The following is a 19,109-nucleotide window of genomic DNA, read 5'->3' as shown; positions in this document are numbered from 1 at the left end:
TCTACTTCAATCACATTCTCACTTATTTTTTAAAAAATATTTTTATTTATTATTTTTATTTTATGTGTATGAGTGTATTGCCTGCATGTAGATAAGTGCACCCGTGTCATGCAATGCCTGTGGAGAACAGAAGAGGCTGTCGGATCCCCTGGAACTGGAGTTACGGACAGTTGTTAGCTGCTATGTGGGTGCTGAGATTTGAACCTGGGTCTTCTGCAAGAACAACCAGTGTTCTTAACCACTGAGCCATCTCTCTCCAGCCCCACATTCTCCCTTATTTTTTGAGACAGGCTCTCTTATAGAAGCTCAAGATGGTCTGCTTGACTAGAATGGCTAACCAGTGACTCTCTCACCCCTTTTCCCCAAGTTCTGTGGTTATATAACAGTGTATGACCACATGCCTATCTTTTATGCGAATACTGGGGATCAGAAGTCAGATCTGCATGCTTGCACAGCAAACACGTTACAGAATAAGCCATCTCCCTAACTCCCAAATCTTGGAGTTTTTAAACATCCATTCCAATTTATAAGTAGTAGAGAACTTAAAAGTCAGATAATACCACACCTATTTTATTGTTGGCGCATAAAGGAAAACAGAAGACTTGAGCTGTCCAGACAGGCAGAATCAGAGAACAACGTACCAGAGTTAATTCAGACTATAAATAATTTACTTTTTTAAAAAAATTTCAAACTTGGATTTGATTTACATGCTCATAAAACTGTCTAATATCAATATTTTCTTTTCTTCTTCCAAACTGGTTGCTCTCTTAAGCCACTGTATGTTAACAGCGGTCACATAAAACAGATGTACCCATGATTTAATGAGGGACACAGAGTAATATCCTAACCATTACAGCCCACAGGAGGAAATATGTTATATCTGTGCAATCTGACTCCCTGCCTGGTGGGCTTATGGACTCTGTCTGGGACATGGTTCCCTCTGGCACGTTCTTTCAAGAATTGTTTGCTCTACCTGAAAATTGAACAAAGTTCCATTAATACATTATTTTTGTAGCTACTGAGGTGGGATTGGATGACCCAGAAGGACTCATAGGTTCTTTGTGGAAGGTTGTAGTGATGTTACTATCTGTGAAGACAATTTCTTAGTTTTCTTACTATCCCAATGGCTAAACCTCCCAGGTGCATCAGTGGAGCTGATATTCAGAGTTTGTGTCTTCAGTCTGTAATAGCAGCACAAGATGATACTGGACATGGGCCCCTACCCATAATGCTCCAATCACACTCCCTCAGCTCTTGGGTTGCAGATAATCACAGACTTGCAGGCTCAGCTAATGAGAACAAATAACTTCCAGGGGCACCTGCCAGTTTCCTCTCCAAAGCAAAGGAAAATAGCAGCTGGCCTGGGCCAGGGGGACCTGAGGCACATGCAGCAAAGCTGACAGTCCTTCTGCCCCTGGCTTGTGTGACAACCTTGCCCGGATTCCTTGTAGAGACCTCACAGCTGTGCATGGAGACAGAGCAGGTCTGTAGGCAAAATGGGTATACCCAGGAGACTCAGACCCGGTCTTTCCTTCTCGGTGGTAATTCTGTCAGAAATAATACATTTCTACCCACACATGACTTAGCTCTTCCTCCTACAATGTACTAAGTGAGCTCTGGGGATCCTGCTGTTTCTTCTTCCCCAGCACTGGGATTACAAATGCTTCCCACCATGCCTGGTTTTGCTTTTTCCATTTCCTATGGGTCCCTATTCCTCCAGGTACTGCTGTGGAAGGGGGCAGAGTGAGGAGAGGGGGCAGAGTAAGGAGAAGGAAAAACTGCTGAATTCTCTGTTATTTGACTCCAAAACAGCCCCCACCCAGCTGTATGAGAAACCGCACTAGGGAATTTTCTCAGGGACAGCCAAGTCCTGCCTATTTGAGAAGGCTCAAAGGCCCCCATGGAGTGGGGGGCTAGAAGCTGTAGGCTGGTCCTCAGAGGGAGTAAAAGATCATCATGCATAGATAGCCCTCCCCCACTGCCTGTTGTGAGGTTTTTCTGCCCCCATGGGTAACTTCATCGTACATAGCATGGTAACTTAAAAATCTAGTTGAAAAAAAATCTGTTTTCAAAAATACATTATAGAAGGACTTCCTATGCTCTGGACTGAAGCTGGTGGGGACAGCAGAAGAGTCACAAAAATTTGGATCCAGGAGTTGGGGAGATAACTCAGTCGGTAAAGTGCTTACCTTGTAAGCATGAGGACCTGAGTTTAATCACAGATGTCTCAGGAGTTAAAGTACTTACCACAGCATGTTTGAGGATCTTCAGATCCCCAGAAACCCATGGAAATGACATATAGGCATGCTGGCACACCTGTAATCCCTGCCTTTAAAGGAGAAGATGGGCTCCCCAGAACAAGCTAGCTAGCAAGAATAGCCACACTGGTGAGCTCTGGGTTTGACTGAGAGACCCTGCCTCAATGAATAAGATAAAAGAGAGATAAAGAATAATTGCCAACATCATCCTCAGGCCTCCACATGCATGCACCTATACATGTGTGCTACACACATACACATCACACACACACACACACACACACACACACACACACACACGCATGCACACAATGGGGGAGGGCCCATACGTGGTGATGCATTCTTGTAATCTCCATGCACCTATACATGTGTGCTACACACATACACATCACACACACACACACACACACACAACACACACACACACACACACACACACACACACACATACACGCACGCACACAATGGGGGAGGGCCCATACGTGGTGAATAGTGCTAGGGAGGCTGAGACAGGCAGATCCCTAAGACTTGGCAGTCACCTAGCCTAGCCTATTTGGCAAGCTCCAGATCAGAGAGAGAACTGGTCTCAAAATAAATAAGGTCTAAAGAGATGGCTTAGTGGTTAAAAGCACTGACTGCTTTTACAGAGGACCCAGGCTCAATTCCTAGTACCCACATGGAGGTTAACAACCATCTATAACTCTAGTTCCAGGAGATCTGACACCTCTGACCTCTGTGGGCATTGCACAACATGGGTGCACTTATATACAAGCCGTCAGTACACTTATACACATAAAATAAAAATAAATAAAATATTTAAATAAATAGAGAGAGGGAGGGAGAGGAAGAAAGAGAGAGAAGGAAGGAAGAAAGGAAAGAAAGAAAGAAAGAAAGAAAGAAAGAAAGAAAGAAAGAAAGAAAGGTAGGCAGCACCTGAGGAATGTATGATACCTGGGGCTGACCTCTGGCTTCCACATGCATGCTCACACACACATGCACCTTCAAACACGAATATATACTGATGTACACACAGATGCATATACACACCAGACTGACATCACAGATGGCGTGTATTTCTGACACAGTGACATATTAGAATGGAGAACTCTCCTGATTCATAAAACTTGGGAACCCTCAGTCCCTGAAGCTGTGAGGAAAGTAGATGATCCACGGAATCAGAGAACCACCCAGGACAGGCCAGATGCAGACGAGTCACTCCATCAATGGCAAATGGAGTTAGGCGGGAACTGCAGAGGGCAGGCTGCCCTGTCAGGTAAGCAGTGAAGAACAGGGGATTTTATTTTTGTAAAAGAATGAAGTGTGTGTGTGTGTGTGTGTGTGTGTGTGTGTGTGTGTGTGTGATGAGTTTGTGCACATTCCTGTGATATGCACACACAAATGTAAGTTACTAAGCATCTATATCATTCTTTTATCATTATTTTTTTAAAGACAGAATGTGATATAGCCCAGGTTGGCCTCAATCTCTAATTTAGCCAAAGATGACCTTGAACTTCCCATCTTCCCACCTCCAGCTCCATAATGGTGGGATTATAGGCCTGCACCACCATGATTGGTTTACAAAGTACTGGGGACAGAACCCAGGGCTTCCTGCATGGAAGGCAAACACACTGACCTATAGTCCCATCCATTTATTTTGTATATCTGTCTTGCCAGATAAAGTGAGATACCAAGTTCCCTGTACCACCGGACAAGGGCAGCTATGGCAGTGTTGGACCCTTGAGTCTTCCTCAGCCAGAGACCATGAGGTATCTTCAGATTCAAATTAGTCTTTATTTCTTCTTTTTTCCCAGATGACTTAGCCTTTGGATTGAGTTTGGGGTTGATGCATAATAGATGCCTTTTTACCTCAGAAGAGATAACTGAAGGTGTTAGTCTAAATGTACGTGGGATTGCAAGAAGACAACTTGGAAATTAATGTTCTGCTGTTTTCTCTCTGTTATTAATTAGTCATTTAACAAACAGGCATTAAACAGTTCCTGTGGGCAGAGATTCATGCTGGGTCCTGGGTAAAAAAATGGCATAAAGTTCAGAGGTCCTGCCTCAAGGGGCAGACCAGAAAGGTCAGGCATGTGCTCATCTCATGACCCATTCATGGAAGAGGACACCTGGAACCTGTGAAAGCCAGGAGCAGGTTGTGTTCCTTCTGCATTACTGAGATGCTGATTTTAAAGATGATGTAGGACCTTGATGTGGGATGTGTCTGAGAATGTCCTGGTAAGGATTCCTCAGCCCAGCCTAGGCACACAGCATCTAGATCACAGAGACAGTGAGAACTGCCTCACCCTCCCTCCCTCCCCGCTTCCCTCCTTTTCCTTCTTTCCTTCCTCTCTCCTTTCCTTTCTTCATTTTTGAGACAGGGTCTCCCTGTAGCCCCAGCTGTCCTTGAACTCACAGAGATCCGCCTGCCTTTGCCTCCAGAGTGCTAGGATTAAAGGCCTGCGCCACCACGCCCAGCCCCCTTTCTTCATTTAAAAAAAATTTTTTACAGAAGGATCTAATATAGCCTAGGCTGCACTAGAACTCACTATGTAGCCAAAAATGATCTTGAACATCTGCTCCTCCTGCCTCTTCCTTTCAAGTATTGGAATTATAGCCATGGTCACCACACCCTGAGTTTCTAGATTTTTATTAACTCAGAATAACTCCAGAATTTCTACACGGGTCCAAGCTTTCCTATGGAAGCTTGCCTCCAGTGTACCATTTGCTTACCCACATTTTCTGAAAATGGTCCCCAAGCACAGAACTCACAAAACCTCCTTGCAGTGGTTGTTAACCTTGGCTGAATATTTTAACCCTGGTGGGCTTTAAAGATGTGAATGTCCAGGCTCCACATCAGAGCAGAGCCTAATCAGAAGCTCTGGGATAGGACATAATACAACCAAACAGCATCTCAAAAGCTCCCCAGGCAGGGGGCTGGGCAGGTGGTTCAGTGGGCAAAATGCTTGCTTTGAAAGCATGAAAACCTGTGTTCAAGCCCCACCACCCAACTAAGGAATCAAGTGTGGAATCTAATGTTTTAATCCCAGTGCTGGGGAGGCAGACACAGGAGGATCCCCAGGGCTTGCTGGCCAGCTAGACTAGCTGAATCAGTGAGCTCCAGGATCAGTGAAAGGCTGACAGGAAAAGGTACAGGGTGATTGAAGAAGACACCTGACAGCAGTCTCTGGACGCCACATGCACACAGTCAAACAGAGGCACACACACACACACACTCACACACACAGAGTTTCCTGGGCAAATTCAACCTGCAGGTAACCTTGACAGCTGCTACTGTTCTGGACCTGCGCCCATACCACTTGTTCCTGCTCCATGACCTCTCCACGCAGGGTTGGGCTGTCATTGCTGTGCAACCCCATTCCTGCTGACTGCCTTCTGTCCCTCAAGTGCTCAGTGCACCCAGGAGCTTCTTTCAGTCCTTACTCTGTGATCTTCCAACCCCCTCTCTTCTGACAGTCTGGAGTTACCATGGGCTCCTGGGGCTTGTATGAGGTGATACACAGCAAAAGTGTGTATGTTACCATTGAATCCATCTGAAGGCAATGCAGAGATTTCAGGGGATGTTATTGAATTTACTTTTATAAGCCATTATACCTCTGTATGTGGAATAGTTGGTCTGGAAGGAATTGTGACTAAGGCAATACTATGAATAAATAACAATTCAGCAGTTGGCAGTAAACTGTCTGTCAGACAGTTTAGACTAAGAAACTACAGATTCAAGCACAAACACTCTCAGGGAAAAATGAGGGTAATCCTTGATGTTGCCTTTGTACTACAAAGAAGCAAGATTTTGTGTGTGTGTGTGTGTGTGTGTGTGTGTGTGTCTGTGTGTGTATACCTATGTATTTATGTGCATGGGTTTGTGTGTGTGCCTAATAAGTCAGGGTGTCAGTGTGTGTGTGTGTGTGTGTGTGTGTGTGTGTGTGCACATGCACGCCACTAAGGTGTGTGAGAAGGTATACATACCTATCTATGCACAAGCTCTGCTTGCTTCTAGTAAACACTCACATTTAGCAAAACCCAGACAGAATTTCAGATTCCCAATTGTTTCCCTTAAATCCTCAACATTTTCCACTTCCCAGAAAACAACCAACAGGACAAAAAGGATTGAAGCATCTTTAAATTCATGCATTACCCACCCAAGTATGTTTATGAAACTTACTAGCCAGGAAATAACTTACATAAGGCCTTACCTTGTTAGTTAGGCTAATTAGTATAAAAAGCCTCGGAAAGAATTTCCACTTGGCATTATTACTGCATGGAACTACCCCTCCGAGAGCTTTCTCTTACAAAGCTTGGAAATAGATGGTCTACCTTGTGCAATTAGTTACAGAACAACTGGCATGTGTAATCAGCGGCCGATATTCATGAATACAAAACATTTGTGTAGCTCAGAGGTGGCTCTTTGTTGTAAATCACCTCTCTGGCAACTGCTAATTTCTGCAATTAGGAACAGAGGGACTCTCCCTCCAAAAATCCTGCCTTCAGTAGAAACTGCAGGAAATGATTTCGAGGAAGAAAATTGTGTGTAGAAACCCACACAGAAAGCACTTGAGAATACGTGGGGAACAGAGGATGGTTTAGCTTTGTGCACATGTGTGTGCTTGTGGGTGAGGGTGCATGTGCATGTTTTCATGTGCATCTGGAAGCCAGGGATTGGCATCGGGTGTCTTCCTCAATCACTTGTCCAAGTTAAATTTTATTATTATTCTTTTCATTTTCTATTGAATTTTTGTGATTTTCATACAATTTGATGGTATTTTGAGATTCCTTTCCCTATCTCTACCTCCCCTTACTACCCCCATCTAATTTAATGTACTTTATTATGCATATATATATACATATGTTTTATATCTATCTATCTATCATCTATCTATCTATGTCAAAGAAAAGTTTTCTAATCAGCTGGTCAGTTACACATATGAACTCCAACTTAATTTTTTGAGACAGTTTCTCCCACTGAACCTGGAGCTCACAGATTTGGCAAAAGTGGCTGGCCAGTAAGCCCTGGGGATCCTCCTATTTATCTCCACAGCATTGAGATAATAGGCTTGTGCTCCTGTGCCTAGCATTTTACATGGTTTCTAAGCATGAAACTCAGGTCCTCATGTTTGCACCGAAGTGACTGCCACATCTCCATTGGTCAGATTATGGTTACAGGAATGCTGTGAGCTTTTCAGTGCACGGGAAGAGATGACCTTTCATCCGTGTGAAAGTTGTGATGCTCTGTGGTGTGAGCCACATGAATTTGACTGCTGAATACAGATAATGTCTTGTTGGATATTTCTGTGCAGAGGCGAAAGTGAAACAGATCTGATCAATACCTATGGCCCAAGAGCATTATTGGTTCCTTTAAACAGCCTTGGATTATTTGGTCGTTTTTGCCCTAGACTTTGATTGGACCAAGAGCCTGGGGATCAGAGGTGAGGAAAGCTGAACTGGCCTCATCAGATCTTGAGTCTGTTTGCCAGCTTTTATGTCAACTAACTTCTCCAATTTTTTTCCTTTGGATGCTGAAATGATCATTCCTGTTCTCTTTGTCTCTGTCTCTGTCTCTCCCTGTGTCTCTGTGTCTGTCTGTCTGTCTGTCTGTCTGTGTCTGTGTGTGAGTGTACATGCAATCATTGTGTGGAGGTCAGAAGTCAACCTCAGTGTCAGGTGTCACTGCCCACCTCATTTTTTGAGTCAGGGCCTCTTGTCCTGGAACTGACCAAGTAGACTACACTTGGCCCTAGGGATCCATCTGTCTCTGTCTTCCCAGTGCTGAGACTACAAACCTACCACCATGCTTGGTTTTTGTATGGGTTCTGGGGGTTAAACTCAGGTCAGTATGTGTACTTTATTGACTAAGCTATCTATCAAGCCACATTCTTGTGTTTTTGAGTCTCAGTAGGGCAGAAGACTGTAAATAACATTTTGCTTGAGTAACCAATGTAAATGGCTAGAAATATTTACAAATGAAATACTGAATATTAATAAATTTTAGGTACATTTTAAGAGTTCTCCAACAACATATAAGTATCAAGTGCAAAGTGCTGAGGGATCTGAGCTATGAGTACAGGATTGCATGAGCAATGTATATGGACATCTGCTGGAGAACCTCCTGGCACAAATAGCTGACTCTGAGTGAGCCTGGGATTTTGCAGGTTACACATGGGTCCTAAGAGTCTGAATTCCTCACAAGCCTCCCAGGGGAGAATAATGCTTCAGAGCACTAGGCTTTTAATTACTACTTGTGGGGAGTTAGGACTATAGACCAAGTTTATAGAGTACTTATCTAGCATGCATAAGGCCATAGGTTTGATCCCAGAACCTTATAATCCAGACATGGTGGCACCTGCTTGTAATCCCAGCATTTGGGAGGTGTAGGCACAGGGGGATCAGGAGTTCAAGGTCACATGGTTACATGGTGAATTCTAGTAGCAAAAACACTGAAGTCCAGCCTAGACAGAACTAGTGGTGTGGGCATATGCAAATTCCCAATACATCCATACTTAGAAGATGGAGAGCACATCAATATGAAGGACAAGAGAGGAAGAAGGTGGTAGAATGGGTTATAGCTGGGATTCTGGCCTGTGTACTTCATGGCCCAATATATCAGCTTCTGGGACAGTGTGAGAGGAGAGGGAATGGACTAGGTGGAAAGGATAAGCGATACAAAGAGGACTTCATGGGGAAAACATTGTTTAAACTGATAGCAAGGTGAAAAAAATCTGAAAATATATTGGTCATTCCTACAAGTAAAACAATGGAATAAGATTAAGTGCAGTTTTTCTAAAATCTGTTCAACTACACACTAACAAATCTCCAACAGAACCTCCCAGAATGTGTGAGAGTTTTAGGGCATTGGGCAGATATTTAAAAAGTCATCTATTTAAATAATGACTCCAGCATGGTAGAGTCCCCAAGGAGAATTCAGTGTGGTCAATGGCTAATCATGGCAGGATGACACAATGTGGATGTTCCCTGTGCCTCACAGTGTGAGGTGATGTTGAAGAAGGATGAGAGCTCTGAGCAGGCATTAGCCCTCTCCTCTCAGACACTCCAATGACCGCCATCTCTGCCCTCATCTCACCATCATTATCGGATAATATGTATCAAGTTTACTCCTGCTAGGGGCCTGATTGTCTTCCGATCCACTCAAATTTTTCCCCCGACTTTCCTTTCTCTTTTGGTTTGTGCTAAACTTGCTGATTTTTCCCCTCAGGCGACCAACTATGAACACTGTCCCACCTATCCTATCAGGGATTCGCCATCAAGGATTTGCTTCTCAGAGAATGCATCCAATTGTATATGCAGGTGCCCCTGATATGCTTTTTCCCCCTATTCAGGGCCCAAGATCACACTTCCTGGACAGAAGGAATTTCTCAAATGGTGATGCACACCCAAAATGTGAAAGACACTAAATAATCCAGAGGAATTACAGATGTCCTTTGAGCCCTACAGGGGAGGGGCAGGGATGGGAAAGAGGGAGAGAGAGATGGAGGGAGAAAACAAAGGGGGTTGGTTGGCAGGGGGAAAGTGAAGGATAGGAGAGAGCGATGTGAGAGAGGAATAGTAGAGAGAGGGGCAGAGAACAGAGGGAAGTAAGAGAAGGAGGGAGAGAGGGGGAAGGGGGAGAGAGGGAGAGAGAGAGGATACACACATGGAGAGGGAGGGAGGGAGAGAGGGAGAGAGAAAGATACACACATGGAGAGGGAGGGAGGGAGAGAGGGAGAGAGAGGGAGAGGGAGAGAGGGAGAGGGAGAGAGAGAAGATACACACATGGAGAGGGAGGGAGTGAGAGAGGGAGAGGGAGAGAGGGAGAGAGAGAAGATACACACATGGAGAGGGAGGGAGGGATGGAGGGGGAGAGATAAGATACACACATGGAGAGGGGGGGAGGGAGGGAGGGAGGGTGGCAGGGAGAGAGAGGAGAGAGAGAAGATACACACATGGAGAAGGAGGGAGGGAGGGAGGGAGGAAGGAAGAGAGGGAGAAGATATACACATGGAGAGGGAGGTAGTGAGAGAGAGGGAGAGAGAGAGGGAGAGGGAGAGAGAAGATACATGGAGAGGGATGGAGAGAGGGAGAGAGAGAGAAGATACATGGAGAAGGAGGGAGAGAGGGAGAGAGAGGGAGAGGGAGAGAGAGAGAAGATACACATATGGAGAGGGAGGGAGGGAGAGAGGGAGAGAGAGACAGAGAGAGAGAGAGAGAGAGAGAGAGAGAGAGCTGCATGCCTGCCTAATAATTCTCAGGAGACATCTGTTTACACCTTCAGTTTTTAAGAAGAACACTGAAGTTCTGTGGAGCACAGCACTCCAATGCCCTGGGATGTGAAGAAGATCCTTACAAGCTGAACCTCTTCCCCAGTCCTCTCACCTAGCCTTACCTCGTCCAGACATCGCTCATACTGTTCTCTTTGATTTTCATTTTCCAAAGCCAAAGCTGAATTCTCCGCCTGCAGTAAGATACAGAAATAACACCCACAAATCAATGAAATGTTGTGTTATGTGACAACTCATTCAATACCGTTGCTAAATATATCTCCTCAGGACCCCAGATAATCTCTTGGAAGTACCTTTGACAAGTTTGCTCTAAGTGCTATTATAAGTATCTCAGGGATGACTTCTGTCTTACCGGCTTGCTCATACATTATGATTTTAAGAAATGCAAAACTTGATATTCTGAACAGGTAGAAAATCAAATGAGGGCTCTGTGAGAGAGCATTCCATAGAAAGATGACAGTATTTATCTTTTACTCTATGAAATGTAAATGTAAGAAATGCTTAAATCCACTACATTAAGACCGTCATGGTCTCACCATCTAATACTTGTTGAGGCCACTGATAAGAATCTCACATAAATTCACGAACACATAGCTCCAAAGACAAACTAAACATGTTATTCTTGTTGCTAACCAATGACTTCTAAACATAAGACAAGGAGAAAGGCACAGCTTGAATAGTTCTGAAGCATCTCTTCCCACCTTGCTTCCTTTAATTATAGCTTTCATGCTCCTGGAGCTGTGGGCTCCTGGGAGGACTGAATACAGTGTCTTGGTTTCTTTTCCTGTTGTGATAAAATAGGCTGACAATTGCAACTTAAGGGAGAAAGGGTTTTTTTTTTTTTTTTTCATCCATAGTTCAAGGGGCAATTCATCATGGAGGAGAAGTCAAGGCAGCAGGGGCTTAAAGAAGCTAGTCACATGGCATCCACAGTTAAGAATCAGAGCAATGGATGCTCATGCTCATTTTACTTTCTCCATTTTACACAGTCCAGGATGCACTGCCCACAGTCAAGATGGCCTCCCTGTATCAATTAATGTCATTAAAATACTCCCCTACAGGCATAGCCCTTTAGAGACTTGTTTCCTGGATGATTCTAGAGTCTGTCAAGTTGAAAATCAACACTATTACAGACAGTTACTAGGCTACTATGTGGAATAGGAAGAAAGGAAAATGTAATCAATGCAAAACCTAGTGCATGTTAGGTTACAAGGATCCAGAAATGGTGCCTTGAGAGATGCTCTCTCATTGTGGGACAGAAAATTCTAAAGGGAGTCTCCTTAAGACTCAGGAAGTAAACAGCTCACTTCCAGATGCACAAAGCTCCATCCCCAAGATTCTATAAGCATTAAGGACTACTGAGGAGACTCAGACCAGCCAAGCTGCCTGGGAGAGACTTGCTGAGCTTCCTGCAGGTCATGCAAAGAGCTACGGTGCTCCAGCTCTCAGGAGCTGTCATCCACCCTGGGGTGGGCCATCAGGGATTCAGGAACCTCTGAGTTGTCTCTGTTCTCTCCATTTCTTTTCATATCTGGATTATCCTTTCTGTACAATGAGAACCTAGGCTCCCAACAGTACCGTATTTACTGGTTCGTTCTACCTCCACAGCACACACATAACCGTGACACTATGAAAAACAGTGCTAAGGAGACCTGAGTATATGTTCTTTCTTTAGAATGAAGGCATAAAATAAAAATTCCCTGCTCAAAGGTGACCAGGTTGGTTCTCCACCCACCTTCAGTGGTGGTTATGGAATTCACTGCATTTGTTTCTGACAGCATTCAGTTCTAATTTCTCCACATTATGATTTAATTTTATTGTTCTCAAGGTGTTAAATATAAGCATTATTCCATAAGACGAAGATACACCGAGGGACACATATACAGTGAGGCTTCCTCTCTCTCCTACCCTAGGCCTGCCTGTATCTTACAGGTTTTGTTTTTAATAGAGTTCACTCCCCATTTCTCTTTCCCTTAATGTCTCATTGAAATAATAGCCTTTGCCTTCTCTCATAATTACATATACAATCATGACTTCCCTTTGACTTTACCTTTTCTCAGGATTCTTTTATTAATTAATTTGAGTATGTGCATGTGAACATGTATGTGTTTATAAAGGCAAAGGACAGAAGTTGACATCAGGGCATCTCATCCTCAGCCATTTTGCAACTTACTATTTAATTCAGTTAGGCTGCTAGGCACGAAGCCCCAGGGATCCTGTCTCCTCCTGCCCCCACAGAGCTGGGATTACAGGGGCATACTGCCAGCTGGACTTTTTATGTGGGTGCTGGAGTCCTAACTCAGGTCCCATGCTTCCGTGGCAGGCACTTCACTGAGCCATCTCTCCACACTCCAGAGATTCTTGGACCCTCCCTGCTACCCTTATTTTGGCCTCTTGATAGTAGACAGTGATAGATGGAGACTAGTCTTTCATTTGCCTTTATTTCCACAGCATTTTGTTATCTGGCCTCTTTCCCTTTCCCTTTTACAACCACATCTCTAAGCTACATCTCCCCTTCACTTCCTTCTCCCCAGACACATCACCCTTCTGAGACAGTGCTGGGTCAGCAGGTTTGTGACTTGCTCCTCAGCCAGAATAGTAGCCCTTCCCCAACCTGTGGCCACTGCTGACCCTAGGAACCTGGGTTTTCTCATTCTGGCTGTGATTTCCTCTCAGGCCTTCCTCTGCCACCCCCTGGTAACACAAGCTTGTGACAATACATGTGTAGATTCTGATGTTTATTTTCTTACTTTAGAACAATTTGAAATCTTAGTTCTTTAGTTTTAACAATGGGAAGACATGGGCTACCTATGTTTTATTTGAGCTTTAATTATAACTGTTTATTGTTAACTTTCTTTGAAAGATTCACACATGCACACCTGTATACAATGTATCTTGCTGCCTTGCTTTTCATTTTATTTTGTTTTTGGTCTTTTGAGATTTTTTTTTTCTTTCCACAGAGCTTGTGACCAGAACCCAGGGCCGTTTTTTGTTAGACAAGTGCTATACCACTGAGCTAAATCCAACCCCTATATAATGTTGTTGGGGAACCCTGCTGTTAGGGTCGCAGTTTCTCCATGTTCGGATAGCCTAAGGGGCTCGGCATTTGATGGAGAGACTCCCCTTTTCAGCGGGGCGCCTCCTACTCTCTTCCTGGCTCACCTTTGAAGTGCCCATCACAGATGCCTTACCTGAAACATGACCTCTGGCATAGAAACTACCGGGTTTTTTTCTATATGATAATCAGGCATTGTCTGACAGCCTGATTGATAGAAACCCACCGCCACATGCAAATGAAGCATACTACAGAGCACCTATCAGCTGAGGCTTTTGCTACTGCCTCCACACTATATATCTTCTAGTTTTCACCCTAATAAACCCGAGCTGTATCACTGAGTCTAACGGAGCTGTATCACTGAGTCTAACGGAGCTGTATCCTGTGTTTCACTGCGCCTGGGACCAGCCTGTGAGCAGTCTTCCTGGAGGAGTTCCGTCAACACCCACCCGCCCGATTCTGCCTTCTCCGTTCCTGCACTCCCCCGCCCTCGTGGTTCGGTGGCCAATGACCGCGGGCACAGGGGGAGCATCCCGCAGCTAGCCTGAGCCCCCTGCAGATTGGCGCAGACCACCCAGCAGCTTGCAGCGACCCGCAGAGCAGCCAGCACCCGGCAGCCTGTCTTGGTGCAGAGCCTGCACTCCCCACCGCCGCGGACTCCGATCTGTAGCTCCCAGCACCTGGCAGCCGTGGAGAGCCAGAGACCCGCCCAGCAGCGAGACCTGGACCCACACCCAGCCAACATAATGTATCCTGCTTATGTCCACCCCTGGCTCCCTCCCTCCAATTCTCCCAGGGGCACCCCAACACATCTACCTTCCAACTTCATGTACGTTTTCTTTTTCCTTCATTAAAAAATTATTAGTTTTTATATTATGTGTATGAGTGTTATGCCTGCATGTGTGTAAGTGCACCTGTGTCGTGTAGTGCCCATAGAGGTTAGAAGAGGGCATGTATGCCCTGGACCTGGAGTTACAGATGGTTGTTAGCCACCATGTGGGTGCTGGGATTTAAACCAAGGTCTTATTCAAAAACGGCCAGTGTTCTTAACCACTGAGCCATCTCTCCAGTGCCTTCTTCATTTTTTTTAACCTATTGAGTCCAATTAGTACTGCCCATACATGCATGGTGTGGGAGTCATCCACTGGGCATTAACAGCCTACAAGTTGCCACCCCAAAAAGAAAATGACTTCCCCTCAGTCGCCATCAACTACAATATCCCCTTGGTGAGGTATGGGCATCAGGAGCCCCTGCCATTCCATGCTGGAATTTTTAACTGGCTTGATCTTGTGCCAATAACTACAAGTGTTGTGAGTTCATGTATGCAAGAGCCATGTCATGTCCAGAGGACAACATTTCACAGATCTCCTTGAATGTTTTCTTTGGGTGAGGCATGGCAATCAGGCCAGCTTTTTTAACTTAATTGATGATGAATTTGTGTGAAGCAGTTAAATCACAATGATGCAAAAAAGTCAAAGACACCCTCTAGGAGGTTTCCAAAATCACAATTCCATTAGAAGGCTCTCCTTCAGCCTGCATCAAGGAGGGACCATCTGACTTAGTCAAGCCTCTGGTCCCAGGACGCAGGACCTGTTTCTCCTTCCGGTTTCAGTTCTTACCCCATCTTCAAACTTGCTCTCCTGAAATGCATTCCTGTTTTAGCAAACCTCCTGACATACTCTAATCCAACATACACAACTGAGGCCACTGGTCCACGTATGTTCCAGGATGGCTATAAAAATGGACCAACACATTTGTAGAATAACAATATCATGCTGGGATGTCAAAAGGCTGGGCACCCGAAACAAGCCCATGTATGAGATCCTGTCATCTTCCTTTGATTTTCACCATCTGCTATACCAGACACATAGACATCTGCTATACCACACAGCCCTCCTGCTCTCTGCCTGCTCACTCTTCTTGACATTTTCTTTTAGCATGGGTCATCTCTAGACTATATTTTTATTTCCCAAATATAACTGGAAGGTTTTCCTAGCTTGCTGCTGTTTCTTCTAGGGCGTGCTTCTGTTCTATTCAGACACAGAACTGCTACAATCACTTAGTTCTCCCCTCACCCAGGTGAGAGTACAAAGTTGGGCTCTAGGTCCATTCTCTTATAGAAATGGAGGAAATGTCACAGAGTGCAACTTTCAGCAGGTTCTTTCACTCTGCTGGCTTCTCAGTTCTTTAGCTTATAAAATGATGGACAAAGCTCAGCCATATAAGCACAAGGACCTGAATCTTTGGGAAGACACATAAGAAAGTTGAGGTGGTGACATGAACTTGTAATCTCAATTCTAGAGCGCAGAGACACATAGATCCTTAGGGCTTGCTGACCAACCAACCTAGCCTACTTGGCAAGTTCCAGGCCACTGAGAGTCACTGTATCAAAAACAATGTTGAGCAACATCTAAGGTTTACACAAGTACAGACACTAGACAACCACACAGGCATGCACACATAACACATAAACATACACACACAATGAAGGGAACCAACTAGCCAACTAAAGTAACTTCTACGTTAAATTTTTATGTATCACCATTTAAAATGGTAAATGCCTGAATTCTAATTCTATAAAATGAATGCTTTCTTTGGAGAAATGTAGCATTGGTGGGATCTGCTGGTCTGTTAGTAAAGAGATTGGGGAAGGAAATAGAACCATGACTGCCAGTTTATGTTGTTTTCACTTTCAATGTCTTGGAAAAATTGTGCAAGGAAATAAAATAGAAAATGGGAATTTATATGGGATGTCTGCATGTTGCCTCTACCTGTATCACATTACAATAACAGTATGATCGATCCATTCAGATAATTACCATCATTACAGTTTACATTACCTGCCTCACCGTTTACTGCTCTGACAATCCATTACAGCCTGGCAAATTAAATACAGTGAGGGTGCTGGTGAACACACAGTAGTCACATTTATGGCTACTGTGCTCAGTTACAGAGACCGATTTAATTGATGCAATCCCACACATTCCAGGAGACAGTGGATATTTTGACAATTATGCTGGCAGAGCTAAAATGATCTTGAACTCATGATTCTCTTTAATCCATTGGCACTTATTAGAGATTCAGGATTAATCTAATTCCAATAGGAGATAACAGGTAAGGAAACAGATTTAAAGAAATAGTGAATATTTGTTAAGAAGGTTTGGGAAGGGATAAGCTGGAAAGAAAGAAAAATGTAGGTATTATTATTGAGAATTATAGAAATTAGAACACACCATGTTCCCATTTTAAATATGCTATTAAGTCAGTATACCCAGAGGACACAATTAGAATGTTCAAGTATATGTAGTGATGGATCTTTGTGTTTGGCTTTCTCTTCCATGGTGTTAAAAATGTTTGCTAGACTTTCTTCCTAACTGAGTGGATTTCCCACTGAGGATGATGTCTCCATGGCTCCAAATTTCAGTCATCTCTAAATATTTCTAGTTTCATATGTAAAAGATCTTTGCTTTTAGAATTAGTCTATTTTTCTTATTTGTGTGTGTGTGTCTATCTCTCTCTTTCTGTGCATGTATGTGTGTGCATGTGCCATCAGCCCTTGTGTGAACATGCCCACGGAGGCCAAAAGAGGGCATTAGATCCTTTGGAGTTATAGTTACAGGCAGTTGTGAGTCAACTGACCTGGGTGCTGTGTAGCAAATTCAGGCCCTCTAAAAGAGCAGGATATGCTCTTAACCATTGAGCAATCTCTCTAGCCCTTCATCTATAAAATTTCTTACAGGTCCTTGTGAAAACAAAGTGTGGGGACCTAAAGGCCCCACCTTGCAGAAGTCCAAGAGGAAGTTACTGGGGCGTGGCCTGACTTGCTTTGAAAGTCTGAAGAATACTTCCGTACTGCTGAGGAGTGCATGATCAGCACATGACCATCCTTGGGCGGGGGGATTTCCAGGTGCCTTTATAAGCTCTGTAACACCTGCAATAAATGAGTCCCTGCTTGACTAAGCTCCCCGTTGTGCCTGAGTGTTTCAAGTACTTGGGGTGGCATGGGCTGGCGAATGGCGTGCTTACTCATCCTGATTCATCGCTGCCCGGGGGGTCGCTGGCTCGAATCCCCAGCAACTGGTGCCCAGCATGGTGCTCAAAGGAAGGTGAAAGAAGAAAAGAAAGAAGAAAGAAAGGAGAAAAACGGATTGGGGCCAATCGGGAAGTTCGGTGTAAGCAAGACCTGAAAAGATGGGTAAAGCAACTTTTAAGTCTGAGGACCTGGTGCTTAAAGCGCTGAGAGATATGCATAAAAGCGGGGGATTGGATTTGTCAGATCCAGTAGCTCAAAAGGGTTGGGCAGAGGTGATTCATTTGGCTCTCTGGCTACTTGGGGCTAATGTTTTTACTGGGGATACATGGGAATCATGGGAAGAGTTTGAGGAAGAAGGCAGAAATGGAACAGAAGTGAAACCAAAAGTGGCCAAAGTAAAAAGCAGGCACCTCAGGTATGCCCTGGACAGCTTCAGAGCCTCCTGGGACCCATGAAAACAGGACCTATGGATGCCTTTTTCAGAAGGGCGGGGTGGAGTGCAGCGCACGGGGATGGTGGCAGAAGCCACCCACCCCACCTGCCTTGAACTAACGCATGTGTGGGTCAGGGGCGCATTTAAAAATAACAAAACCAAACAAAACAAAACAAAAAACTACTGTTGGCTGTGTGCTGTAACTGGCTCCAGGACGGCTGGGAAGGCCGGGTTCAGGGAAGGTCGTGGGGGATCCACCCTGTCCCTGAGTGTTACAGTCCCTCGGCAATGCTCGTGGAATCCCAGGGCTAAGGGAGCCCTTAGTAAAAGCCTACAATGTTTTCACTGACTGGGGCAGATGTGGAGAAACAAAAAGCAGCTCAATTCAAGGAACTCATGGCCATTGCTTTCTGACAGTATTCAGACTCATACACTCCTTAAAGAGAGAGAAGCCCCTATTTTCTTACAGCATCTTAGGGGGCACCAAGGATTGCCTGGGCTTTTATCCCAAGGCAATGCAGAGACAGACAAGATGGCTTATTGTGTACAGGTGCTGCCTCTGCAACAGCCAGGGGTAAACCCCAGGAAACTCAAACCCAATTCCTTGTGGCAAACGGATGTCACACACTATGCTCCTTTTGGAAAGCTTAAGTTTATTTTTGTGTCCATCGACACTTCTCACATGCCTGTTAGGAGAGAATGTATGTTCTCTCATACAGGAGAGAAGTCTAAACATGCTCAGTCTCATTTTCTCCAGTGCTTTGCTACATTGGGACTGTCCCAACAAATTAAAACTGATAATGGACCATGTTTTCTGAGTAAAAATTTACAAGATTTTGTCTCACTTTGAGGAATTCAACACAATACAGCAATTCCCTACAATCCCCAAGGTCAAGCCCATTATAGAACACAACCATCAAAACCTAAAAATTCAATTACAAAAACAAAAAGGGGGAATAAGCCCCCACAAATAGTTGAGTATGGCCTTATTCACTATTAATATTCTTAATTTTCAAAAACTCAGTTGGAATCCCGGTTTCAT

The 19,109-nt window shown here is 44.4% G+C and overlaps 1 protein-coding gene across 8 annotated transcripts in view; it reads right to left on the bottom strand.

The window, feature by feature from the left end:
• Nckap5 (NCK associated protein 5) overlaps nucleotides 1–19,109 on the bottom strand; it is a 1,008,915-nt gene that overhangs the window by 236,603 nt on the left and 753,203 nt on the right. For 7 of the 8 annotated variants that reach the window (XM_029563242.1, XM_029563241.1, XM_017797976.2 and 4 more), the window contains one exon: nucleotides 10,651–10,719. The exons of the other annotated variant lie outside the window; for it this stretch is intronic. In XM_029563242.1, coding sequence (XP_029419102.1) covers nucleotides 10,651–10,719 — 69 coding nt within the window. The remainder of the gene's footprint in view (nucleotides 1–10,650; nucleotides 10,720–19,109) is intronic. 8 annotated transcript variants of the gene reach the window in all.

The sequence above is a fragment of the Nannospalax galili genome, unplaced genomic scaffold (genome assembly GCF_000622305.1).
Source record: "Nannospalax galili isolate Female #2095 unplaced genomic scaffold, S.galili_v1.0 scaffold995, whole genome shotgun sequence".
NCBI lineage: Eukaryota > Metazoa > Chordata > Mammalia > Rodentia > Spalacidae > Nannospalax > Nannospalax galili.
This window is presented reverse-complemented; position numbering and strand designations above follow the sequence as displayed.